This window comes from Antrostomus carolinensis, unplaced genomic scaffold (assembly GCF_000700745.2).
Source record: "Antrostomus carolinensis isolate BGI_N321 unplaced genomic scaffold, ASM70074v2 scaffold1220, whole genome shotgun sequence".
NCBI lineage: Eukaryota > Metazoa > Chordata > Aves > Caprimulgiformes > Caprimulgidae > Antrostomus > Antrostomus carolinensis.
The window spans coordinates 17830-36710 of NW_010287499.1; the positions used below are offsets into that span (position 1 = coordinate 17830).

The 18881-nt window shown below is 37.8% G+C and overlaps 1 protein-coding gene across 1 annotated transcript in view; it reads right to left on the reverse strand.

Annotated features, from left to right (window-relative positions):
• PIP5K1B (phosphatidylinositol-4-phosphate 5-kinase type 1 beta) overlaps positions 1-18881 on the reverse strand; it is a 49940-nt gene that overhangs the window by 14555 nt on the left and 16504 nt on the right. The window contains exons 5-10 of the mRNA XM_010162955.1: positions 15158-15369; positions 13622-13705; positions 13472-13520; positions 12839-12923; positions 6330-6485; positions 5424-5568 (exon numbers count right to left, since the gene is read on the reverse strand). Of these exons, the coding sequence (XP_010161257.1) occupies positions 5424-5568; positions 6330-6485; positions 12839-12923; positions 13472-13520; positions 13622-13705; positions 15158-15369 (731 nt within the window). The remainder of the gene's footprint in view (positions 1-5423; positions 5569-6329; positions 6486-12838; positions 12924-13471; positions 13521-13621; positions 13706-15157; positions 15370-18881) is intronic.

Below are 18881 nucleotides of genomic sequence, written 5' to 3' on the forward strand. Positions count from 1 at the left end.
TGCACAAGTATTTAGATATGTTAACAACTACTGCAGCTGTAATCCTATAATACGAAGAAGAAAGAATGACAGTACACCTTAAAGCATACAACGCTCTTCATATACAACAAAATATAGCTACTACCAGCACATTAATGAAATTCTAAAATGACAGCTTTTTTCCTTTTTTCAAATTAAATAACTGAGCTGAAGCTGATATGTACATGGAATTTCTACATAAAAGAGTAAAAAAAAATAAATCTTGTAATTATTCTCTTAATAGCAACACATGCTGTCAGCAGTTCGTGACTATAAGTTCAAATTTCTGCAGCAGCATTACCAGCTGCATTGATTGCTAGTTTTAATGCAGACTTCTAGTAGGGCAAAAACAATTTGGAGGGGCACAGGAGATAACAGGAGAAATCCCTGTATACATGGTGTATCAGAAAGAACACTTCAGCGGAACAGAGGTTTTGTACAATTTAATCAGTACACTGAGTTCTCATCCTTAATTTTTAGATTGAAAAAGAAAGAAAACACAAGCAAAAAAAAACCATTTTGCCAGTTACTTTCTCCCATTCAGTAATAATCAGCCACAATGACTGTGCTATTGCCCTCAACTGCTAAAGCAGTCTATTTTATCCTGGTTCTTAATTAAAAAAAAGAAAAAAAAAGTAGTAATTCCATCACAGGAGAACTGGGAAAGCCTTGTTTTTCTCTAAGCCACAATTACATGTTGTTTCAATCATAGTTAAATTTTCTTTCTTTCCCATGGGGATTCCCCCAGTGTTTCAGTGCATCTGTTCCTAGCATTAGAGCATTCAAGTCTCTTTCCTCCACCCAGCTGCTTATTTTCATGAGGCTTCCATTAACTTAATCCTCTTTGAATCAGATTCAGACAAATTTGTCTAAGCTTCAGAAGCTAAGGATGGTGGGTGGATAGGTAGAACATTTAAACTTCATACACAAAGTTTGTTTATTTAGAAAACCAGACTGGCAAAAGGTGTGATTAAGTATTCCTTACAAGAGGAAAACTAGTACCTACAAATCCCTTCCACTGAAAAAACAGTAGTAATTTTTATTTTTAAAGCTGTCTTTGAAAAGGTTGTTTGACAGAAAGTCATGGGACATTTCAGTTCAAAGTATGGATATTTTAGGAAGTTTGGACTGTGTAGGAGAAACAAACACAACACCTCAAAGCCTTCCAAAATTTTAAGTGGTCAGCACCAAAAAACAACAATGCAAAGGTAAGGCAAACAAAGAACTGAAAAATATACAGAAAAGCAGAAAGAATAGGAAAGAAAGGCAGAAGTCCATACTACATACACATCTTACAGAAAGGAGGTACAGAATACATAAAAAGATACAAGAACGAGATTTCATATCGATTATTTTCCTAGGCTCAAATATATCAGAAGAATTCAGCAATCCTCCTTATATAACCCACAGTATCTTGCTTGGCACTGCTCTAAAGACAGAGAGGTGAAGTACCCCTTTACACATCATAGGATTTTGTCTAGGTTTGTGACTGGAAACCATGAGACCTCCTAAAAGATACAATAGAAACAGACTTTCTGTTGTATCTTGAAACTCCACTTCAAAACATTTTCAGAAGCACCTGTGACAGCATTAACCTCCTCTAGCTCTTTGCAGTTGTAAAAACAATGTCAACTGAGACAACAGTCATACTGCACAGGACATTCAGATTCGTCATCTTTAATTTAATTCATCAGTACTTATTAGGAAAACTTTACCTGGAGAGGGAAAAAATCTGTTATCACTTCTGCTACAAAAATAAGCTCTCATATTTCCTAAGATAAAGCAAATAAACCCTTTCAAAGAAGTGTGTTTGGACTCAAAATTGAACTTATATTCCAGTGGAAAATGGGCCTTTTAGGTATATCTCTGCACCAAATAAAAACCTACTTGAGGAGGAGTGAAAAATCTTTCAAAATGTTAACAGAAGCAATAAATTGTCAATTCTTTTTTCTTACTAAATGAATACTTGACATTGCTTACAACAGAACCACTTGACTGAGAAACAGCTTCATAGAACAGAAACCAGCTGTCTTCTGACAAGCAAGAAAGCCTGCATTTGCTGAATAATGTATGTTACATTTGTCCTTTTTTCTTCCCCTTTTACATTCCTTTTTTAGATAAAGTTCCTTTTGTGCTGAAAAATATACCCATTTTCCTCTCCCCACTACTCCTTCATTCACTACTTTTACCAGTTTCTCTTCATGGTGCCTGGGTAACACCTCAACTCTTCAAGAACCGAGGAATAACTTGGTAAAAAACAATTAGTGAGCAGTCTAGAAAAACACTCCTAATAAGCTCTGTGTTTATGATTGCTGCTCAGTCTATCTTTCTTGCTTTAACCACAAGTTCCTAAATGCAGCTCTGCATTTTCTACCAATTAGTTATGCTAGTTCTTATCTGTACCAAGCCAGGTCTACATAAACCCTGCTCATACAACAGTCTCAGTAGCCAGCTCCAGCTCAGCTAGTCACCTCAGCAAGTCTGCTGAACAAGAACCACACTGGCAGCAGTATCTATTTCCTACCACAAGTGATAAGCACCCTCAAGGAGAGATGGTGCTGAGCAGAAAGTATTACCGCTCTCTTTTTAATGAGACAAATAATGGCATCTGTCTTCTCATTGGTATGGCACATACTGCTCATTAGGATTAACAGGAGTCAAGGAGCTGTATAGATACCGTATTATTACTATGCACACAGGATTATTTCCCTTTATTACCCTAAACCAGAGATTTCTAACTGGTTACAAGGAAAATTGTGTACTCTCTACTTTGTGCCAGGACACTGTGAAGGACAAGGAAAAAGCCTGATGAAGAAGATGCCAAACTGTATTTCTATTAAATAACTTGAAGCGGAATGTCTTAGTCAATTACATATTTAAAGACCGAAAGCAGGATCACATTTTTAAACAAATAATTCGTTCAGGCTTTGTTACAAAGACTGCTCCAGACTTTCTGTTTATTAGAGAGAAATGGCAAAGTGGCAAGTCCTGCATCACAACATTTTATAATATTCAAAAGCAGAACTCCACCGAGAAAAATCCAAGCCATTTACAACTCAGTGCTAGCATGGGTTTCTTGTTGTTTTTATTTCCCTGTCTACTTTTCTCTTGGGAGGACTGAAGTTCCTCCAGTGTACTATAAAACATAAATAAAACTTCATCTGGATGTATTATCTAGTGCCATGAAGAAGGAAGGACCTCCCTGCACTGATGCAGAAAGAAGAGGTGGGCAAAAAACTGCCAAGTGCCCCGAATCATCTTGGGGAAATTAGTTTAATGCTGAAATCCTAAAAGAAAGCTGCTAGCTAAAAGAGGGGAGCTAATCCTTGTGAATTGTACATACTGAGATTGTGACATGAATCAGTACTTGGTCAGGAAAAAAAATTGCCACCAAGCCCTAGCTGAAAAGGATACATCTCAACCAGCAAGGACGTTAGTTGGTCAGCCCCCACGGCAGAACTCCTGGCTGTGGGGCAAAGTCTTTTGTTTTGACAGAATACATGGAGAGAACCACACATCTATGAATACTACTGCAAGGTCTGCTGTGCTAGAGAACGTGTCCTGTTGAACTGATGAATTGAAAGTATGCAAACCTGGACTGCAGAAACTACAGTTACAATCTGATTTTGTAAGATAAGGATGTGCAGGGTAATTGCATACATTTTAGTTTATTTCATTGACTGTATCACGACTGTAGAGTACACAAGTCTAAACATACAATCAAAGTGTAGATGTGCTAAAAACCTTATGTATTTTAGAATTATTTTGGAATATCTTTACAGGAAAATATCATGGACTTACAGTTTTTCTCTACAACTAATTTATGGAGAGTAAAGAGTATTTGAAATATTTTATTTGTAGTACATATGAACTCTTTATCGAGACATCTCTGCAGTTCTCTTTTGCTGACTGATGCTAATACAAAGTAGTTCTGTAGTTTTATTTGTTGCTTAAAAGTGAATAAAAACCCTAATATTCTATAGCCTTATTTCTAACAAAGGTAAAATTTGGTAAAAGATCATGGAACACTGAAGTCCTACAGCTAACTTTGTCACAAACTGGACAAGACTGACAGAAGTTGAATTAAAGGAGCCCTGTTTCTCCTAATGTGTATTCATTAGTGATTTTATTTCCTAACGCTTGCATAGATGCATTTTGGGACAATTACAGATGGTTAAAACTCCACCTTTGTTACACCCCAAACCATATCTCAGTCTAAATTTTCATAGCAAAACATGAGATCGGTGGAAGATGCCACATCAGTGAGATCTATTTCAACTTAATGAAAATGGAAGCTGCAAACATCACTTTGATCAAGTAACTCCGCACATCATTTTACTTCTTATGAAAATGCAGTTGGTCAAATTTTAATACGATGTAAAAACCTACTTCCTCAAGATTGCTTTTAAAATAACTTGATCTTTTTGGAGAACATGCAGTTTAAAGTAAAGAACTACATCTCGGCACATGAGTAAGCTTTTCAAATTTATATAGACATTGTGTAGTCCAGGATCCCAAACTATCCCAAACTCAAGCCAGCTTACTTGAGTTCACAGTGGTTATCCTTCTTACACAAGTGAGGCTGGCTAAGAAATGGTTGTTCTCAAGTCTAACACATGGTGAAGAGATCCACGAGCAGGCAAGAGACGATACAACACAACACACTTCAGGTGTACAAGGTAAAGTACAGACACATAAACGCACAGATAATCTCCCAGCAAGACTTACTGGCATAAGTATAGTATTGGACAGTCCTGGCTAAAGTACATTCAAACACAACTCAAATAATATTCAAGCCAGCTTACAAGCATCTGCATAGCTCTTCTTGAGACTTTCCTGTTTTTATCCTTCCTGGGTTAAATTTACACAGACTCACCCATGGGTGAAGTCTCATAGAAATTCACTTCAGAAAATGGTAATTTTGAAAGAACTTAAAGCAGACCATTCAGCACTGTACATTCAGACTGAAGATCAGCTTGAAAGTAGGTCCCTTTTCCTACCACATCACAGTTTTCTGCAACTGTTTTAGGCTACAGCTAAGTTACGACAAGTATTTCCTACCCTGATCTTAATGTAGTATGGTCTATGGCACAGACTAAGGCCTAAGCAAGTTTTTAATGCCCAGTTTAGTTTTGGAACATGACAAAAATTTCAAAGTATACTATAAACTTTTTGCTGTGTTTATGCTTTCCATTTTGTGACCCCAACCATAATACATATAAAAACAAACAAATAAATAACAAATCCTATGGCCTTATGGCATCCCTCCTTCAAAGAGAGGCTCAAGACTGAGCTACAGAGACACTTGTCGCTTCTGCTTTTTCTTTCACAGAACCCCCTTCTATTGCACAGTCGGACTTTTAGCAAAACAGTGAGGAATCCTCTACCATCTATAATGCCTTTACCTGCTAGAATAGAGCATAGGTTGATCATGTTGATAATGCTCATCTACATTCAAGGAAGAAGAAGAAATTGTCGTTGCCAAGGAAGCTGCTTCAAACAGAGATGGAGTGCTCGGCACTAGATCTGGCCGGTGGCGTGAACTTAATGCTGCATACACAAAAATAAAGAACAACATTAAAAAAAATTATTTCAAATTGAATCCAAGAATCTTTACATAAATGTATGGAGTCACATAGTGCTCTCAACAGCTTCTTGAAGCATCTTAATACACAGAATTTATGAGACTGCAATATTCATGTGCCCATACCCACACTCTTTTGCATTCCAAGGTGAATTTCAGCTGCTAGCCAGTACATCCAGCAGAATACAGAGCAACCCCAAGGTCAAACATCAAACAGTGGTATGAACATCTGATGAATTCTTCTGAATTCTGAGACTGGTCTCACACTACCAGGGCCCAGTGTTTAGATGGGATTAGGTGGCTGGTTCTCCTTTAAGCCTGGCTGCAGATGAACTCTGAAAGGGGCAAAGCCTGTATCTCTTAAAAAAGACTCTGGAACCAATGAACTGAGCTTCAAAACACTTTATGTGACATGTTTGTTTAAAAGTCAGTGAAAAGAATAGCACTGGCTCTGGCCTCAGTCCACTACCTGGGATGGATAAATTTTTTTAGGATCCCCTGAAATCCAAAAGATTAACAACATACTGTAACCTTGATTCTGGACTTCCTCTTGCTCCTGAAGGTCCATTCTGCCAAATATGACTAACAACTCTCTCCAGGATGATAACTCAACTCTGAAGTTTTGAAAGATCAGCCAGATTGCAAGCTTTCTAGTTATATGGCTTCTAGAGCTTATACTAAATTCCTTTAAAGACACTGTTTAGGCTGTTCATTTGAAAGACATTACCTTCTTCATCAAGGCTGGCGTAGCTTTGTCCTTCAGCAAGAAGGCCATGCTTTTCATTCTTCCACTCCTGGCTAACTGCACACACTATTTCTTGTGATGTTGCCTTTAGGGCTGTGATGGAATTGCACCGTTTCTTTGAAGGTGAAGACTTTAAAGCTGTATTACCAAATTAACATAGGTATTGAATTATGTCATCTTATCTCCCTGCACATCTTAGCATATAGAAAAGCAAGCCATCTGTAAAGGTAGACTTTCTGAATACAGACAACAAACATATCCAGATACAAACCCACTTACCAAATATTATATTAAAACTAGAGCCAAAGGCATCATCATTTCAGCTATGAGTGAAGTACTTTTGTCTTTTTTTTTGGGTTCCTTACTGCTCATAGGACAAAAAAAACAAGTCAGTTAACCAACTTTCCCATCACTAAGTTACAAATCTCCTATGGAGTAACAACCCATGTAATCAGAGACAGAATGATACAAAAAAAAAAAAACAAAACAGAAGACAGGAAAACAGAAAATACATTTGGAGTATTCTGAGAGGTTATGATCAGTTCCTTGAGCTGTGAACTACTGCTCTATAATGGTGTATGTGCTACTGCAGAATTTCCATTTCAGTGACATGTGTCAAACATCATCTTCTTTGGGTAAAAGAAACACTTCCAAAATGTTGATGGCTTGTACACTCAGGTAGGAGCATCCCCTTTATAATTCTTACCAGGACTTGCCTACTTACAATAGCATTTTAAGTGAAACTGTAGGATCTGACCATTGTCACTACTACTGAACCATGATCCCCATTTGTAGTTCTTCTCCAGAAGGATGCTAGTCAGTTCATTTAGTGTTTTCCAGTCACCAGCTACTGACCTCCATGCACTGGCTGTAAGGTTACTTCAGATGTGCTGCAGCAGTTCATATTGTGCTCTACTACAAAATTCAGATTAAAAGCATCAAAGCCACTTGGCTAAATACTGAAGAATAGAATCAGATCCATAGCTCCAGGATATGGTTAAAAAATAGCATAGTAGCTGCTGAGCTAGTCTCTGCCCAAGACTGAATCTGCTTATTATGTTTTTGTTGTTATTTATGGAGGCCTGTTCTGTGCACCAGGAGAAAAAAACACTCATTGAGAACACGGCTTAAGAGTTTAAACTGAAATGTCTAACTCAAAGTTTATAAATAATGTTCCTGAAGGCAGGAACACTCCTATTTCTTTATTTTATGAAAGAATGATAATGCATTTGAATCATTAATCCATATAAAAGTAGATTAATAGCCTTGTATGCAGAGCAGATCAATAGGAGTGGGATATTAAGACAGGTTAATAGCCTGGAAAAATGAGACAGATAAATTAAGATTAGAGAGAAAATTAGGCATGATGTTCTTAATGGCACATTGTACTTTTCAAATACAGAATGGGTTGTGTTTTGTGCTGACATAAATCTACCAGTCAAAATTAGAAAGAAATGAAAAAAGACTCAAATGTTCAGGAAACTTACATGACTGCATAAGACATTTATTTTGATTTTGTCCAACAGACAGAAGTATCAAGTTGTTCACCCCTTTAAGTGCAGAGAAGTTCCTTTGAGTATTGTCTCAGACAACAGAGCTCCCACCAGTTCTCTGGCAAAATTCACAGAACTGCAGAATCACAGGGGTTGGAAGGGACCTCAGGAGATCATCTACTCCAACCCACCTGCCAAAGCAGGTTCACCTACACCAGGTTGCACAGGAAAGTGTTCAGGTGGGTTTTGAACATCTCCAGAGATGGAGACTCCACAACCTCTCTGGCCAGCCTGTTCCAGTGCTCTGTCACCCTCACTGTAAAGAAGTTTTTCCTTAAGTTTGTGTGGAACTTCTGGTGTTCCAGTTTTTGCCCATTGCCTCTTGTCCAGTCACTGGGTACTACTGAAAAAAGCCCGGCCCCATCCATTTGGCCTCCACACTTCAGGTATTTATAGACATTGATAAAATCCCCTCTCAGTCTTCTCTTCTCCAGGCTGAAGAGTCCCAGCTCTCTCAGCCTCTCCTCATATGGGAGATGCTCCAGGCCCCTCATCATCTTTGTGGCCCTAGGTTTTGTTCTAGGGTTTAAGAGATCTGAGTGTCAGGAGGCTCTTTTCTCCTTTCAACTGAATTTTGCTTCATATTTTGTCATACTGCATCAGATTATTTTATTTTTATATTAACCACCCTTTTCTGAAGGATGTAACATGTAATACCTTAAGCTGTTCATTTGTGCTAGTATTTGTAGCCATTCTTGTTTCACTTGAATCTCATTTAGTTCTATCCTTCATTTGTATTTTGTTCAACCTCTATGCACATAGACTTGTTTTTCGCTCAGGTAACTAATAACAATGTTAAGAGATGAGCATAACACATTACAAAACACCTTCTATCAGTTTGACACAATGCCATCTGCTCAATACTCTTTCTGTAGCATTTGAGCTAAACGTCCATTCCACATTTTGACATTCAACTGCAAAATAAATACAGTTCCACAAGTAGGATTATCAAACTGCTAACTAGGATCCACTTTAGAGCATAACTTCCTCTATAAACTACATAGTTCTAGTCAGTCAATTTATATTTATTTGTCAAGAACTCCGCTTTATAAAAAGTCATGAAACTCACAAAACACTGTTTCATAGAGGCTAAGCTGAAACATCCCTTCTCTTACTGGGGAAAAAAAAAAAAGGTAAAAAAAAAAGTGCCATTTCAGCACCTCCACAGATTTAAAAAATTTAGCAGTAAAGCAGTAAGTTAGTATGGATGCATACTATTTAAACCAGCTGATCTATAGGTCTTATAATAAGGTTTTATACCACTTGCCATACTGTTGAAAAAAATCCCCCTCATTGTTTAGATAACCAGAACAGCTTTTCCCCAAAGAACAGCATAGGCCACAGTGAACCCCAAGCACTCATCTTTGCCTTGCTGGTATATTCATCAGGTGTTTCCTACAGTCGTCCTCACTGCATACACACTGAATGCATCTTGGCAGCCATCACCATCCTTCTCTGTACTTGTGATGCTTCAGACTGAATTTCTCCTTTCAGTAGCCTGACTAACTTATAGAATAACTATTAATCAATTCTTTAATATTTATAAGACTCTGCAAAAGTCTTATTTTCCTGAATAGCTGTCACAATATATCATGCATATAGGGAATCACTAATTAGGGCTAATCCAAATTATCTCTTTTTCTTCTAAAGACTCCTTCACTCTACTTAATGTATCTAATTTCTTATTTTAGTTCAGCAACTCTCAGCTTTCTCCTTCCATCAGACTATCATTTCTTTTCTTCTTATTTAGTAATTTCACAAAGTACTTACCACTTACACTTCTTCTTGTTGCTCTTAGTTATCAGTTTATCTATTCTTTCATTTAGACCTAATGACACACGTTGTTGTAACCTGCCATGTCTCTAACATTGTTTTTTGTGGACAGGGTCAGAGTTTCATAAGCTCTCTCTCACAATAATTTGATTCCTTCCAAAAACAGCTGGATACTAGCCTTCAGAAAAGTTGTATCATCTTTAGACAAAATGCAGACTAACCAAGGCCAATACAGTCTGAAAAATACTGACTTTCAGTGGTAGAAATTTTAGTGAAAATAAAACCTGATCTGAATTTTTGATGGCAGAAGCCTGTAAGATAAGTCTCTACACTTTGCCTTTTTTAAAAATTATTATTATGCAATAAGAATATAGTGATCACACCTGGAGGAACTGTAATTCAAGGTAGATAGGAACATATGAACTTTTGTTCAAGATGTGTATTCTTGAATGACAGCTAATTTTCCCCTGTTAATTTTCAAAGTCAAGCTAAATGCAGTAAGCTGTACCTAGATTATGATAAAACAGCTACATGGCTCACTCCATGGGACAAGGGCAACACTAATTTGTTCTTTTCAGTTTGGAATCAAGAAAAAGAATGTGATAGTTATTTCTCCAATATTTTTCCTGAAATCTAACTTCATATGCCTACATGGTAGTTACTGCAGTGTTTGGAGTCTTTGGAAAGTACAGTGCACTGGTTTTGGCTGGGACAGAGTTAATTTTCTTCACAGTAGTTCTGTGGTGCTATGTCTTGGATTTGTAATTAAAACAGTGCTGACGTTTAGTTATTGCTGAGCAGCAGTGCTTATACAGCGTCAATGCTGCTCATACTGCCCTGCCAGCGAGGAAGCTGGGGATGCACAAGAAGTTGGGAGGGGACACAGTCAGGAGAGCTGAACCCAACTGACCAGAGGGATATCCCAGACTATATGATGTTGTGCTTAGCAATAAAAGATGGGGTAAACAAAAGCAAGGGGGAAACACTCAGGGTTATGGCCAATTGTCTTCCCAAGTAACCGTTATACATGACGAATCTCTGCTTTCCTGGAGACGGCTAAACAACTGGCTGCTGCTGAGTAGTGGATTAAATCCTTACTTTGATTTACTTGCACACACAGCTTTTGCTTTCACTATTAAGCTGTCTTTACGTCATCCCAGGAGTTTTCTCAACTTCACCCTTCTAATTCTCTCCTCTATCCCACCGGTGGGGGAGCGAGGGATTGCCAGTGTGGGGTTCAACTGCCCATGGGGGTTAATCCTCAACGTACGGGAAGAACTCACCTATGTAGGATCAATTTACCCTCCATCCTCAATGCCCTAAGAGGATCTACAGTTTCAGGGTCTGCTTTAAGTTACAGAAATAAATTAATTTTATTTGAGAGAAGTGACAATTAATAGTTAAATAGTTGCTGCAAGACTTAAACGTAAGCCTTTGGACAACTCTCAGTAGCAATGTCCCTCTGTAGTGATGTTGCGTTTCTCCTGGCTTTTTTCCTTCCCCTATGTATTGGGTTTGTGCAACTAGGTTTGGTAACAGTGGGGCTACAGGGAAGCTGCTAGAAGCTTCCCCCATATCCAACAGAGTCAATGCCAATGCCAGCCAGCTCCCAAATGGACACGCTGCTGGCCAAGGCCAAGCCCAAGCCCATCAGTGACAGTGGAAGTGCCTCTGTGATAATGTATTTAAGAAGGGGAAAAAAGCTGCTGTGCATTAGAAGCCAGAGGAGAGGAGTGAAGAATGTGTGAGAGAAAAAACTGTATACGCCAAGGTCAGGGAAGAAGGAAGGGGAGCAGGTGCTCCAGGCACCAGTGCAGAAATTCCTCTGCAGCCCATGGTGAAGACCATGGTGAGGCAGGCTGTCCCCTTGCAGTCTATGGAGGTCCATGGTGGAGCAGATGACCACCTGTAGCCTGTGGGGGAACCCATGTTGGAGCAGCTGGATGTGCCTGAAGGAGGGTGTGACCCCGTGGAGAGAAGCTCATAGTGGAACAGGTTTGCTGGCAGGATTTGTGACCCCATGGGGGACCCACGCTGGAGCAGTCTGTTCCTGAAGGACTGCACCCCTTGGAAAGGACCCAGGCTGGAGCAGTTCATGAAGAACTGCAGCCCATGGGAAGGACCCACACTGGAGAATTTTGTGGAGGACTCTCTCCCATGGTAGGGACCCCATGCTTGGAGCATGAGAAGAGAGTAAGGAGGAAGAAGTGGCAGAGATAATGTCTGATAACATGTGATGAACTGACCACAACCCCTATTCCCCATCCCCCTGTGCCACTCGGGGGGAGGAGGTAGAGAATTCGGGAGTGAAATTGAGCCCTGGAAGAAGGGAGGAGTGTGGTAAAGTTTTAAGATTTGTTTTTTATTTCTCAGTATCCTACTCTGACTTTTGATTGTCAATAAATTAAATTAATTTCCAAGTCTGTTTTGCCTGTGATTGGTAATTGGTGAGTGATCTCCCTGTCCTTATCTTGACCCACAAGCCTTTTGTTACATTTTTCTCCCTCTCTGTCCAGCTGAAGAGACAGAGTGATAGAGCAGCTTGGTGGGCACTTGGCATCCAGCCAAGGTCAACCTACCACATCCTGTAAGTAGCTAATAGTGATATGTATCGTAGCCTTGAGAATGAATTAAAACATTAAGGAAAAAGAAATTAGGGGAAAACTAAAAACAGGTGATGGTGACAAACACAAAGACTTTTTATAATATCCAACTTCTGCTTTCTTTTCCTTAACAAAGCACAGAAGAAAACCATGTCAAAGGAAAGAAAGTCTGTCTTTGCAAACATGCTGGAGCTGGTTTGTAAACAATCTCTACTTTTGCAAATTAAATAAATTAAAGTCAATGGGCGTATTCCTATGAATAACAGATGCAGGACTGGATGCATCATTAGATCATGAAATTTATCTTTATATCAATGCTAATATAAGGGAACCTATTTACCTTCAGACGCCCTTGATCTGACGAAAAATACATAGCCAATAATTCTCTGTAATTTTACTTTGTTAAAGTACAGTTCCATTAGCTACAGTGAAAAAATTCGACTTCTACCAATGTAAGTGCCACATGATGTTGAAAAAAGGATTATTTTACTGCCAAAGCAAGAGTGTTATAAAGTAATAATCACAAAAATATCTAAAAGAGTAAAAGTGACAATTTTCTTACCTTGAACTTTCTTGAAAACTCGTGTACTCATAAACTTTAAAAATCTGTCTGCATAAAAACTTGGTCGGTGAACTGAAACAGTGTCCTGCAAGATTGAAAAAGGTCTCAGTCACATCTTCCGTAAGTAAATCACAATTAAATTGCCAAGAAAGAAGCTGGACACCTCAGGTACATTATGTCATACATTTCAGGCATACTCAAAATAAGTGAACCCTAACAAGTTTTTCCTTTTTTAAAGGTTAATTCTTTAAGAACTTCTTGTCAAGTATTTAATTTATGAAATTATGAATTATGAATTATACAGCCATATTCTGCAAAATCTTCCTAGCATTTGAAATGCTTTTTTTCATATTCTGTACTTTTTTCAGTTACAGATTCATCAGTGTTCTGCTAAGGGGCTGTTGTCTTGTGTAAGTAAAAAGGAGAAGCTGATCATTTTACTTGCTTTTTGAAAGATCAGCAAACAAAATCAGAGCACGTATAGGGAAATGGACCTAAAAGATTTCAGCAACAGCCCAAACCACATGGTGATGGCAGACTACAAATATACCATAGCTAGCTGTTTTCTAGTCAATGTAAGTCAAAGTTCCATTAGCTAAACTATTAGCAGTTAAAAAAAAAAAATCTACTTACCCCATCATAAACAAGAGCTTTCCAAGAATGTTCCAGCTTTTTCATTAACCTAAGCATATAAAAATAAAATCAGAACTGCTTTATCAAATTTCCACATTCGTAATTAATTTCAGAATAGTTTATTCAATAAAAACTTGAAATTCAACTTACCTATAAGACTGGAGAATATCAATAATACCCATAAATAGAAGCAGCTTTCCTCCTTTGTGGCTTTTAGCTGGAATACCTCCCATTCTGAGAGAAACAACAAAAACATAGTTAGATTATCTTTTAAGACACCTCTGATCATCGGTTAGCAGGTAAACTGTACCCACTTGCAAACCCAGAGAAATACAGCATTGAAGTTACATGCCACAGAGCTAAGTCAGTCAAATGTGGGTCACTTAACATACAACTGATTTTACATGGCAAACCTAAAGTATCTGGGAACCAGCAGTAAATACCCATTATAAATATCCCAGTATTTTAGGATAACTTTTAGATAGAATTGGAAATATTTAGATGATCTGAAAATAGGAAAAAAGCATATAACACTTTATTATTAAGGAAAATAAATATTTTTGCCTAGCTAAAGGAGAATTTTGTCACTTTATTGATCACATGTAACAAAACTGTAGAGAACCTGCACATTACTCCAACTCTGAAAAGGTTGTTTAGTATATTTTTCACTAAAAATTAAGTACGTGCTTTTCCAAAATTTCCTTACAGACACATTAGTGATGGAAAAAGTAGTACCAGGCTGAGAACCCTGACTTCCTAGATCTCCACTTGGTTCACAGTACTTATTCCACCATGACCTTAAAGAACAAGCTCATCCTAAAACCCTCTCTTCCTACTCCACCACCTAGAAAAAAGGGTCTATCATTTTTAGAACCAGAAACCGAAACCCAGTTTCAGTTTGTCAGCTTCTGCTGCTATTGACAGACTCACTACAAAACCAGAAGAAAGAAGAGCTTGAAAGCACACATTTCTATATCATCAGTTGTATTTACCTAGACAGCTCCCTTGAGAATCAGATGAGTAAATCCTTAAACTGAAATTAAACCCTCATTATAATGGACAGATGGTGAACATAATGCTGTCACTAGCACTGAATATACTTCACAGGAAATAACAGAGTAACTATCATCTATATGTTTAAATGTCTACTTCAATTTTTGCTAGATAGAAAAATAAGAGGAAAGTAGCAGTTCTTAATCTCAGGAAACACTGTATATGGTTATGACTGCACTTCAGTGGTTGATGATACAGTTCTACGTATTGAGTATACTATTTTTAGACTAAAATAACCACTGTAGGAATATCCATTTCAATGTTAATAAACAGTTTTGCTTAAGGCTCATGAAGCTGCTGCCAGTTGAAATTACATTATACCTTGGACTCTCAGAATAGCTGTCTCATAACTTCTCTTTTATAAATCAATGCACTTGTGCATACATAAGTCACTCTGAACTAACCAAATTTGCTATCAAGTATTTAAAGATGATTGATCTACTAATCAACCTCCTAGTTTTCTGCTCTGCAGCAAATCTTGACGTTCTAGCCTTGGGGGGGGAAAGAAAAAAAAAAAAGCTTAATCTTTCAATTCCTGAAATGCAGTGTACTCCTGAATGTGAGTGGCACAGACTGAAGAAACAGAATGTGCAAGTTTTAATAGTAACCTTAAGAGCAAGTTATGGCACTTACGTGTTTGTTGTCTCTGTGGTGACGGAGTCCCCCAACTTCCCAGGGCCCTGTATAGACTCCATGGCTGTGGAATAGAGAACTTTCTGCCCTCCAGGACGTTTGGAGTCCAGTGCACTCTGACAACTCTCTCCCTCTTTTTCCTTCATGTTACTGTTCAGTATGTGGATTCCCAGTAGCAGACTGTAATCCATGATCTTAAAACTTTCTAGAACCTATCAACAAAGAAGAAATAGCTGTACTGAAACAAAAAAAGACTACATACAGTACAGCAGCGTTTTGAAAACCTAAGTAAAAACAGGCCTTCAAAGCACAAGTTTATCTTGTGCTTTAATTATAATTAAAAAAGAATCTTTTCTTGTAGCCTGTATGTTATTTTGTAGTCATGGAAGGTATGTCCACTCAGCAGCTGTTTTATTTATAGCAAATCATCAATTAATAGTTCCACTATATTCTTATGAAGTACAGATATTTTTAAAACCACCTCTAACACATGTGCCAGGCTTTACTGAGAATTTTTGCCTCGACTACTCTCTACCTCCCCTCCACCTCCTGTTTATAATGTCAAAAAGGCATTTGCTACTCCCTCTCGTTAACAACTGATGGGATTTGGGTACAAAAATCACGCATCTCTCTTTATTAGGCTAAATAGGGTCTATCTAAACTGTACAGGCAGTTTTATTTCTGAAGCATAACTTATCTAACCAGCCGCCTCTTCTGTCCCTACCAACCATTTTTGCCTCTATCAGTAGGCAAAAATTCCCTTTCTTCTTTCATGCACACATCCTGTCAGAAGCTTCTAGTCAGTTACATCATTATGAAGTCTGGCATACTGCCATTAAAAGAAAATACAGTTCAAGTCAATATGCAAATGTGAACTAGAACAAGTTGTGATCACATCTCTAGTAATATAACCAAACTGTTAGCAGACAGCAACTGTATTAAATATCATATGTAACAGCAGTGCTAACTGGAAGGAGAAAAACCGGTAGCAACCAGGAAGGATATGCTGTGCCACTCATCTCTCCTTTACCTCATGCAGATCAGCAATAATTCATTACATGTTTTGGCACACAGTGCCCTAAGATAATAGTGTAATTTCTGGCATGGAATCAAGAGGCAATAGTGTATCTTTTTACATGAACAAAAACAAAATGCGACTTTGCAGAAATGACAAATAAATAGCACTATCTCCAGGCATGTCATTTTGTTGAAAACTATCAAAGTATAAATATTTTTACACAAAACACTGGGATGGCTTGTGAACTCTGAGACACATTCTGCAAATACAAAATGAGATTTGTTGGCAGTCACCAGGAAAGGTCTAGTGGTCTGCGACATTGTATAAGGAGGAAAAGGGAGTCTACTACTTAACACATCCCCAGAGATAATTTTAACTCCAATGTCCAAGTACGTAGGTAAAGATGCAGGAAAGCTCTGTTTCATTCCATCTGTATTTCTTATGTACTCATTATATTAAGTAGAAGCCAAACGTACAATGCAGCTGAATTATTTTCAGTCTCTGGCATTTATCTTCCATGAGGAACATTGTGTCCTAATTTTAACACCATTGTAAGCATTCAAAGTTAAGAAACAAAGCATAACACACTAATCTAACTGTAGAAAGGGATAGCCTCATTCTGATTTCCAGACCTAAAGGACTTTAGAAGACATGGTAGGTTTGATCTTCCTCAGAGTAATCACGCACAGAGATGAGTTAACTCTAATCAAACAAGAAAGATGCTGCCAACATATAGCCATCAATACTCCACAGTATCTGACGACAGAACTCACACTTTGCACATTGTGTGGGAATGTTGGTGGGTAATAAATTCCTGTTTTACAGTCATAAATTGCAAAAATAGTGCAGCTAACAGGTATAAAGGCACAGACACTTGGTGCCAAATAAGTTCTAAAATTTTCTTTAATGCTTGCTTATTGTTACCCTTTACTCCAGACATTCTCAAAAAGAAATTACTTTATAAAGTATTCATTAAAAATATGTAATCAGTGGATGTCTGCCGCCAAATACTGAAAGTAGATTCTGGGTAGGCTGAAAAAAACCCCAAACCAATTCACCCTCTATAAAAATACTTAACTTAGTAGTACAGTCAACAACACCATTTATGCAAAACCAAATTACAGCAGACACTTTCATTTACAGTTACATACATAACTGCTGGCAGCTCTGCCTTCAGCCTATTCTTTACCACCTTTTCAATTAGATTACATTAGACACATTATGATTTAACTGCACTAATTACATAACCTATATGCAGGACTGGATGTAGTCTCATGGAAGGCTGTGGTACGATGTGCTGCTTCTTCTTCCACAGGAACCTCTTATGTGATAAAATTAATCTTTCTGACTGCATCAGTTCACCACTGTCACTTAAACCCGTACTACCTGTACTATACAATGGGCTAAAAATCTCTTCAACTATTTATGACTTTGTTCTAGGATTACTGAAGAACATAATAAAAACAAGTAGCTATCTTGTTATTCCAATTCAACATGAAATTGAAACACCTGCACATTCAATGGATTAACATATTCTTACAAACAGCACATAGCATACAAACTCCAGCCCTTGTCCCCCAACACCCTATTCACGGTCCTACTCAGAGGCAGGATTGTCCAGTCTACAAAATGACTTCATGATATCATAATATGATCTGCCCCTTTGTCCGCCTACTCATTTGATAATACAGTTCTGATTACCTCCCATTAGAAATCTGATAACCAAACCAGCCACTCCCAGTGCAAATACACATCTTTTGACCAGATCTAAGCATGTTTTACTCCCCTGTTTGTTTCTACGGAAAATTCTGATAAGAAATAATTTACGAGAATAACAAGGAGGAATCTTAAACATCAGCATTTAACAAAAACTTACATGTCAGACTCTTTAGTCTATATTAAGACAGAAATTTTACTTCAGTAAATGGGATTTCCAGCTGAATATATCTGAAAGGTTCTCATATATGTATCCTCATTAATATTTAAAATATCAAATAATGATTATTTTAAAATGTGTAAGTACCATCTGGTACACACCGTTGTACAAATTATCTGGTTCACCAAGGAAAAGTTACAGAGTGCAGTGCATCAAGTTATTTCTGAACATGCAGTATCGTATGAGACACAGAAAGGCATAAGCCTTTTCCTGGGTTGAGGGTTGCTTGCAATTAGCTTTGATGATTTTAGATATAACTGCTTTTGAGAAGCAGCAGCAAGTTTTCCTATGAAGGTACCAAAATGAGATCCTAATCTAATGAAAAAACACTTGAACAAACCACAGTATTAAAAGGCTATATTCATAACAAAATGAGAAAGCCATGTAAAACATCTGCTGTCATTCATGGGACATCACTAGAAATTGATATTAACTCCCATAAATACAACCCTTGTGTAATTAAAGTGAGATAAATTCAATCTTCACTCATGCAACCACTCTGAAACACACCTTGGTAGCGAAATGGCACTGGGAGATTTCAGCAAGAATATTCTTATTTGTCAGCACACAGCATGATTAAGTGTTGCACTTGATTATGAGAAGTGAACGTTCCATTCGTTAACTAGACCTCAAATTGTTAATCTAATTAGTATTTCTAAATGTGTTACTTCAATAGCTACAGATTCTGTCAAGACATTGTTCTCACTTGGTCACCAACTACTGCCTGCAAGGCTGGCTTTAGCTGCTCTGACAACTTCCACATGGCAAGT